This window comes from Sinocyclocheilus anshuiensis, unplaced genomic scaffold, assembly GCF_001515605.1.
Source record: "Sinocyclocheilus anshuiensis isolate Anshui unplaced genomic scaffold, SAMN03320099.WGS_v1.1 scaffold24, whole genome shotgun sequence".
NCBI classification, from domain to species: domain Eukaryota; kingdom Metazoa; phylum Chordata; class Actinopteri; order Cypriniformes; family Cyprinidae; genus Sinocyclocheilus; species Sinocyclocheilus anshuiensis.
In genome coordinates this window covers 737,577-746,854 of record NW_015557090.1, presented here as the reverse complement: position 1 = coordinate 746,854, position 9,278 = coordinate 737,577, and the positions used below count along the sequence as shown (strand labels likewise).

Here is a 9,278-nt window from a genome sequence, read left to right as displayed (position 1 = left end):
TAAATTTAGACCGTTTTGAGCAGTCGTGTTCAAAGGAATTTAATGAAATCCATTAAAGTCAGTACTGGTAATATTCAAATTACATTTCTAAAATATAGATAAAATATGCATCAAACTGGTTTTTGCTGTAGTTCTTGTACAAGATTTAAATGTGAAAGAATTTATCCATTTTTAAATTAATAAAAAGTGGTTAAATGTTGTACTAACATGGTAAAACCTGTTAACATAAAAAATTTGCACATTCACTCAAAAGAGACGTTACTTATTAATAAATAAACTCAAGTCAAAATAATTTTGTAAATTACTTTTTATTGTAAATCCCATTTTTTCATCTGACCTAGAGGAATGCAGCTCAAACATGCAGCTGCTCAAAAAGTCAGTATTTTTTGAAAATATTTCATGAGCATTTTAAACCTTGTACATGTGCAAATCTGCAAAAAAATATTAAGAAAATAAATTAAAAAAATAGGACTTTATATTTGCTTTTAAACTGTAAATGCTTTTCACTAAGCTGTTTTTCCATTTTTTCAAGTTCTACATTTTCTCCGCTGGTCCTTCAAGAGTCACTCTCAACTTATCTGTCCATAAAGCCTATACAAATAGTCTTCATGTATTTCACAACACTTCAGCATGTTATTCATATTAAGTGAGGGTCATTTCGTAGGATTTTTTACCCAAGCAAAGTCTCCGAGAACCTGACACCTTGTGCTTCTGGAGACTCCAGGGTAAGTGCTCCCTTTACACAGAGTGCCGCTATATCGCGAAATCGAATTATTATTATTCAAATGCGATTTCAATACCCCTCATATTGATACGGCTCCCTGATGTGCGAAAATTATAGGGTTAAAGCCATCTCCACCCCCAATCATTAGTGCCGCTTGTTCGACAGAACATATAGGACAATTTTTAAATAGCGCCATAAACAAAATTTATTTAAAATTTAATTCAATCACTTTCAAGGACCTATGTTTGTTTTCAAGTACTTTCCAGGCCTTGAATCCATATGTCTGAAATTCAAGTACTTTCAAGAAGCGTGGGAACCCTGAGTTAGGATCAGTTTGACCTGGAAACATCTTTTTTTATTTTTTATTCATAGTTGCAAGTGAGATTTCAATGATATTTTGACCACTGAACTAGGACATGTCTCTGGTTCCCATTTAAGAAATCTGGTAACCTTATTTTAAATAGTTTCTTTTTAAGAAATCCAACTATCTTTTGATCTGATGACTTGTACTGAATCAGTAGGGCCCACTTGTTCTTTTGAATAATTCTTTTTGATTTGTTATTTTAAATGAATCATTTAACTAAAAGGGAGATTTTCTCAATGGAGAAACATGCTTTTTACCAACATTTGTATTGGAAAGATCTGGATGTACTATAGCACCCCACATTATACAACACCATAAAATCAGTTTACACATTTTGTTTCATAATGGCTAATTTGTTTTCTTTTAATATTTCAAAGAATGTATCATATATCAGAATAAATAAACATGACCTGAATTAGCATGAGAACTTCAAGCATCCAGGCTTTCAGTAACAGCATTTAAAAGTTGGCAGCAAACTATGCAACTCATCAGGGCAAAATTAATAAAATGAAAGGGCATATTTACTCTGATATGAGAAATATTGGAATCGTGCATTATGAGGTTTCGATGTCATACCCATTTCTTGAACATGTTATCCTGTGTAGTTTTCAGTAGTGTGTATATTACATCATTCTGAGAGATGAATCATCTGTTTCCGCTGCTAGAGAAAGCAAAATAGCTTTTGGACTATTCTCAAACAGGGCAGCTCTGTTCTGTGTCTGGCCCTTCTTTACCCAGTGTCCATAAATCTTGAATGCGCAGGCATCGATGAGTTTGCGAATAGGCTTTACTGCATAGGGGTCACTCTTGATCACTTCTTTGGTAACTGGCTTGGCACGTCGATAATTGCAGTAAATGCGCATTGTTGCCAGAACTGTCATGCAGATTACCTGAAAAACACAAGTGTTTGCAATAAACCTACATTGGGGCAATTTTTACCGTTATAAGGGCAAACCTTTTCTGTATTCATCCTCTTTTATGTCAAATTCTTAAATGTAGTCATTCAATTCGATTTGAATAGACATAGTTACTAATCAAATGAAATCAGCATCAACAAAATCCATCTTTGCACAGATGGCACAGAAGTGGCATTTAAAGGTGGGGTAAGTGATTTCTGGTAGCCAATGTTGACATTTGAAATCACCAAAACAAACAAGCCCCTACCCCAAAAGGGTATCGACCCTATTTTGATAGCTCCGCCCCACACATACGTACGCAACCCAGGCAACGATTAGTTCTGTGAAACAAAGCAAAACCAATGTTACACCGTGTCTACACCGGACGCAAGTGGCTCAAAATGCTATAGAACTCATTATAATCAGTGATGCTGTCTACACCATAGATATATATACATATCTATGTTCTACACTGGATGCGGCGCGGCACGACACGACAAATCCCCGACAGAAAACTGCTGCTGCGTACTATTTATGACATATTGACACAAATTTCAAATGATTTTCAACGGTCGCTTTGTCGCGTCCAGTGTACTAGACCAGTGTTTCCCAACCTTTTTTTAGTCGCGGCACCCTTTGGAAATTTTAACAAACTTGTGGCACCCTACAAAATTAATTTTGTCACAATATTTGAATTTCTAACTTCGATATGATCATTTGAAAAGTATAGATATTCGGTACAACAGGGAAGAACTGTGAACATTTTAGCAATTTAAAAATATTAAAAAATGATTTTTTTACACGGCACCCCTGCTCTCGACAGACCGCGGCACCCCGGTTGGGAAACACTGTACTGTACTAGACAGACTTTAGCTGTTGCGGCGCAGACACGGTGTTACTCACCTATCGAGAAGAAACAAAGCAACCTCGGCGTCCGATCGCAGGCCTTCCGCTCCTTGAGTTCTCTCCAGCACTGGAAAGCTGAACCGATATTTACACTGGTCCAACTTCTTGCCTTAAGCCTTCTTTTGTTCCGCAGACGTTTTTCTCTTTTGTTTTTTTTTTTATCCGCCATCTCTATCTTTCTGTCGCTCGGCTAATGTCCGTCCTGTCCTGTGCACTGAACGCTCTCTCCTCCATGAGTAGACACGCCCCTTACTGCTGATTGGCTACAAGTTTGTTTTGCTATTCGGCCCGAATCCATAAATGCCAAGTCCACGTATTATACGCGACTTTGGGCTTCTTTTTTTTAAAAAGTGCTTGAAAAAATCCCAGGTCGCGGGTTGCGGTTTTTTGCGCTTATTTTAAAAAAATATGGTTGCTTGTTAGGGAAATCTGACAAGCAACTTTGTTTCTTTATTTATGTTCGCCGTATTCTCCAATGCATTGAATAACACTCTGTCTGCTCGCAGTTAATAGCCAACCAGTGCAATATTATAAGTGCTGCGGCGTAATTTGCCAAATGTTCCGCCCCCTCCTTGGAGAAAATCATGACGCTGTAATCCAAGCGATGATAGAAGCAGACGTAGAGGAATGGGATGACTTTCTTTTAGCCTATTTATTTCTTTTTGTAATGTATTAATTATCACGGGCTGTAATAAAAAACAAGTAGTCCTAAGAGTACTAAGAGTAAATATGGTTCGAATAGCCTATATTTTAGTAGGCTATAAATATGTGGCTATGTTACAGCTCCTCTTTGAAGCTCTTGTGTTTTTCTCCTTTTCCATCTCTCCAATCATATTCTGCACACAGGTGATTGGAGATGAGTTTTGTTCCCATTTTTGTTGCAGTTTGCTGATTTTTGTAAAATAGCTTCTGTTTTTGCTTTCCAGATAAAAGAGTGGTTTCATTAATATGTTGCAGGCTCATTTACTGGTAATAAATAATTGATAATAAATAATATTGATGATAATAAATCATCAAAAAAATATTGGGCTTGTTTTTGAAGCAGCGGTTGCTTATTTGTCTCGCGAGAGTTGGCAACAGTGGCCGAATCAGTTTTCTAAAGCATTTTTGAAAAATCGCTTACCCCACCTTTAAGTGTATTTACACCACCTGTTTAATGCAGCTCAGTGGTGGCATAAATACTACAAGTACAAATGAATGTTAATGTTATGAGATTAATGTTTTACATATACAATTATGAAAACAGAAACATCAAATGATGAGGTAAAAAATAAATGACAGCCACCTTTCAAAAACTACAACCACAATTAGGTGAGTCATTGAATCATTCTTTCAACCAGTTCGTTCAAAATGGCTAATTCATTCAGGAACAATCCAAGTAACTGTCTTTCTCAATGGGACACTGAATCATTCATTCAAAAATGCAGATTCATTCATTAACGAAACACCACTGTGTGTTGCTCAGACACACACAATGGTTTTCCTCTGGTTTATTTATTACATAATTCAACATTATTCTTAATTATATATAGACCCCACCTTGAACTTCCTGTATGGGCTGAAATGTCGCACCTCTGCGACCACATACTGCTGGAAGAAAGGGTGGTTTAAGGCATCTATGGCAGTGTAACGTGCCTCAGGATTCACCACCAGCAACCTGGAGATCTGAAAAAGTTTACACACACCACAAAGTGCAGGTTAGTGGATCCACTGTAGGCTTGTATTCATTGGCTGGTAAAGCTAAACAAGTGTATTCCACTATTTTGATATTCCCAGATCTGCTTCAGACGCACCAGGTCTTTGACAGTGTCTGAACGGTCGTCCCACTCCGGAGAGGTGAACTGGTAGCTTCCCGCCAGGATCATGCGCAGCATTAGCATCTGCTTCCTGTGCCAGAAAGGAGGAGAACCTGCAAGAAGGGTGTACATGATCACCCCTGCACTCCAGCTGAAAAACACAAGAAACGGTGCGATTTCTCAATTCAGCCCTACTTAGAAGTAGAATGTAAACTGGTTTCATAAGCTTGCCTTTGGCCATCAAGACCAAGCTCTTATATGAATGTTATGCAAAGTCTTTCCCCAATATATGAGGGTCTTTCTCACAGATCGACAGCGGTCCCGTAACCCTGGTGGTGAGGATCCATAGAGCATTCGATGATCTCCGGGGCTAGATAGCCTGGCGTTCCACAAACCTCTATGTGTGACAACACAAGATCAAAGGAAGCTCTAATGAAACACATATTTGTTATGTATTTGGGATCCTAATATGTGACCGTGGACCACAAAACCAGTCATAAGGGTCATTACATAAGCTTTCCATTGATGCATGGTTTGTTAGGACTATAGGACAATATTTGGCCGAGATACCACTATTTGAAAATCTGGAATCTGAGGGTGCAAAAAAATCTAAATATTGAGAAAATCGCCTTTAAAGTTGTCCAAATGAAGTTCTTAGCAATGCATAATACTAATGATAATACATTTTTGATATATTTACGGTAGGAAATTTACAAAAGATCTTCATGGAACATGATTGTTGGCATCAAAGAAAAATTGATAATTTTGACTCATACAATGTATTTTTGGCTATTGCTACAAATATACCCCAGCGACTTAAGACTGCTTTTGTGCTCCAGGGTCACATATGTACTATTTATATCAGCATGTTACAGTATAAATGACCATTTTTTTGGTTGAATCTCATGTAAAGTAAGTCAAATATTTTTATTGTATTGTATTAATTTAGTATATTAGTGAAAAACATTCTGTCCAATCACATTTTGCCCAGACTAAATTGTCAGCAAAAATGTAGATTAAATCAGCATAAATGTACAGTAGATAGTAAAAATAGAGGTATATATGATGTAAAAAAATAAAAAAATATTTAAATAATAAATCTTATAATTTAATACAATAAATATGATAAGGTTATAGTATAGTTTTTTAGATATTTTATAAGATAATATTATATTAAATCATTGGTTATATTAAAATATTATAATGTTTTGCATAATTATTTATTATCCATATAAAATCATACAATAAATGATAAGATGTTAGAATGTTAGAATATCTTTACATATTATATTTTAAAAGATACGTAATGATTTTTAATACGTTTTTTTTGCATTACAGTAATTTAGATGAAATTCACCCTTTTACAGTCTTATAATAAAGTGTATTCAAATCTCCCTCATTAGTTCGCCATGCGTGAAACATACATTTATGTAATTGACTGGTCATTCTTGGAACAGTGACGGCTACTCTGTTCCTGGTTAAAGGTCAGAGGGCACACCAAATAGCAATTAGCTCCTCCAGTTCCAGTAACATCTCATATACGGACACCATGAAACCCGAATCCAAGGGTTGCACAAACCTGACAGCTACTGGTCAGAAAATGCAGGGCATGTAGCTAGTAGGGGTGTAAATTGAATATTTCATCATGATACAATCTGACATTGATTCTCTTAGCCAGTGATACGACATTTGCTAAATATGCCACAATATGATGAAGATTTGATTAGATTCAGGGGCCTGCGATCGATATATCAATAGTATGATTATATCATGTGCCTATTTTCCAGCTACAGACACACGTTAAGTTAGTAAAAAAAAAACATCAAGTCGCATACCATTAAGTTTTTGTCCTGGTGCAATCTGCACAGCAAAGCCAAAATCAGTGAGTTTGATGTTCATATTGTCATCCAGAAGGATGTTTTCTGGCTTTAGATCCCTGTGCACAATGTTCTGAGAGTGAAGGAACTGAACCACCTCCAACAAGGACCGCATAATCTTCCTGCAAAATGAAAACAGAGAATATTTTTACATTACAATAATGAGAAGTAAAGGGGAATGTGATTGTCATGATCGTAATTTTTATTTATTTATTATTTTATACTGTTGATTTTGTGGTGAAATATGACCTGCATGGGTTTCATGAGATCCGTTATAAATGATACTAACCTTGTCTCTTTTTCACTGAGTGTAACCTTCTCGGTTAGGTAATCAAAAAGCTCTCCTTTCTTCATTCTGTGAGAACAATATTTACTGCATTTAACTATTTTTCAAAAAGGTTTAATTAAATGCCAGACCACATGTACCTCCAGATGTGTTTGAGACTCATAATTCCATTTCTGTTCATTAAAAATGCCTGTGAAACTTGTTCAGTTTATGTCTCAGTTGTTGAACTTTTTATGTTAAAGGGGTCATATGATGCTGCTAAAAAGAACATTATTTTGTGTATTTGGTGTAATGATATGTGTTTACGCGGTTTAAGGTTCAAAAAACACATTATTTACTGTACATACTTGAGTGAGCAGAGGCGGCGGGCTTGAGAACGGCGCGGCCGGTGGATTCGACGAAGGAGGCTTGTGGCAACCACATGTGACGACCCCGGGCTGGACTCCGCTTCGTCCACGGTGAAAGCCGATCTGGCGATCGACAGCGCAAAGTTGTAGTATTTCCTCAGCGACCAGCACGGATCAGCTCCAGGCATGACGAAGCAGATATCGTCCTCTTTTGGAAGGTCAAACAAAGTAGTTTCGCTTTCACAACGAATCACACAGCGCCTTCACGACATGGCGGTGGCGGCGGCAACAATACTACAGCGAGAATAAAAGTTACGCCTTCTTTCTTTGCGTGAACATTTGGGCGGCGTTATGCAAATCTTCCCACATAGTGATGTAGGTATGTGGGGGCGTGTTAGAACGAGCCATTTTAGGTAGGCGTGGCTGACTCTGAACTTTTATAAAGAATATCTCTTTGGATTTGAGACTTTAGTCTTTGCAACTTTACAGATCTTCTTTATGCACCAAGAGCTTGTAACACTCCAAAGAGAAAGGAAAAATTGAAATCGCATCATATGACCCCTTTAATACAAATATCTACTTGCTGGAAATAAAAGCAGTTGAATATGAGAGGACGTTTCTTATTTTTGCTGAGTTTATAGTATGAAATCACACACAATGAGCTCTACTTACAAGTCAAACACTAAGAAGAAGAAAGCTTTAGTTTCAAAGGAATCCTTCAGCTGAACTGGAGAAGCAAAGAAACAATGTGTTCAAACCATAGACTTTCTCAACAAGATACTGTTACATTTCACGATTTAAAGATGCTACTTTGTGGATTCTTACTGATATTTTCTTGGCCACACACTTTCTTAAGGATGTCTATCTCCTTTATTGTGGCATTTCTGATCTCCTCGATCTCGTCAGGGCTCATCTTATCTGACGGCGTGATGTCTATGATCTTGACTGCATATTCCTGAGCGGCACGCTTATGGATGCAGCGTCGAACCACACTGCTCACCCCTCTGCAACGCAATCACTATCAATGAGCAGAACTACAATTCTCAATATACAAAACACTCGAAATCAAACAAAATCACTTCATGATCAAATCATTTGTCTTCTGAAGAAAATAATGGGTTGTGTAGTATATAACACTGATTGCATTGTATAGTGAACTCATTTTGCAGCTTATAATGCACAGGGAATCAGTTATGAATGTTAAATGAATAATGTAGGGAAACTAAAATCTCTAAACCAGTACAAACGCACCAACACCTTGCTGTCAAGTAACTTTCATGAAATTACTATTATTCAACTTTTGTGGTTATAAGTGCATTTTCATTTTAGTTCATAACTCTGGAGCCATAAGCGCTAAAACAAAAACTATATTTCTCTCGGAATTCTTAAAATAATCCATATGTTTAATACACCATTCTATATTCTGTTTTGCGAAATCTTCCCGGGTCATTGGTTTGATTTGCATAAAACTCGGCATGCAGCATCTTAAAGGTGCAGAAGGAGATCTTGGAAAATGCTAACTTTAGCCTGATAGCACTGAAAGCGAACGTCCCACCCTACCTGCAATCGCCGTCCAAAGCCACGCCCCCTGAACGCATATACGCTCACAGACCAGAATACCAGAGACAACATTACTACAATAGGCTACATCAGCGGTTCCCAATTCCAGCCCATGTTCAGAAGTGAAGTAAACTTCAACGGATTTCCCCTGCTCAGGGAGTAGGGAGCAATGAACACTGTGTAGGGATCATATCGATCGGAACACAGTTCATGCACGTAGCTCACTTCTAACGAGCTGGTTATCTGAATCGGGTGTGTTAACTAAGCGAGACATGCACAATATGCACAGCGGGGGGCGCGAGGACTGGAATTGAGAACCGCTGGGCTACATCATGTGTCATTCACCGGTAATAAAACTTTAAAAGTACTACAATACCAGGAAGGAAGATCGGGTTGTTGATGTTTGTCTGCCATTCTGGCTCTGTCTGCACAGCGTGCGTGAACGCGCTGGTGACGTATCCTGTCTGCGCGAACCATGTGCGCAGAGGTATGCTAATACATACGTTGACAGGCAGGTAGGAA

General features: G+C 37.6%; 1 protein-coding gene across 1 annotated transcript in view; it reads right to left on the bottom strand.

Annotated features, from left to right (window-relative positions):
• Nucleotides 1–1,003: 1,003 nt before the first annotated feature.
• phkg1a (phosphorylase kinase, gamma 1a (muscle)) overlaps nucleotides 1,004–9,278 on the bottom strand; it is a 13,127-nt gene continuing 4,852 nt past the window's right edge. Inside the window, exons 3-10 of the mRNA XM_016471890.1 lie at nucleotides 8,022–8,200; nucleotides 7,869–7,923; nucleotides 6,853–6,918; nucleotides 6,522–6,685; nucleotides 4,993–5,083; nucleotides 4,684–4,837; nucleotides 4,430–4,555; nucleotides 1,004–1,978 (exon numbers count right to left, since the gene is read on the bottom strand). Of these exons, the coding sequence (XP_016327376.1) occupies nucleotides 1,712–1,978; nucleotides 4,430–4,555; nucleotides 4,684–4,837; nucleotides 4,993–5,083; nucleotides 6,522–6,685; nucleotides 6,853–6,918; nucleotides 7,869–7,923; nucleotides 8,022–8,200 (1,102 nt within the window). The 3' untranslated portion in view covers nucleotides 1,004–1,711. The remainder of the gene's footprint in view (nucleotides 1,979–4,429; nucleotides 4,556–4,683; nucleotides 4,838–4,992; nucleotides 5,084–6,521; nucleotides 6,686–6,852; nucleotides 6,919–7,868; nucleotides 7,924–8,021; nucleotides 8,201–9,278) is intronic.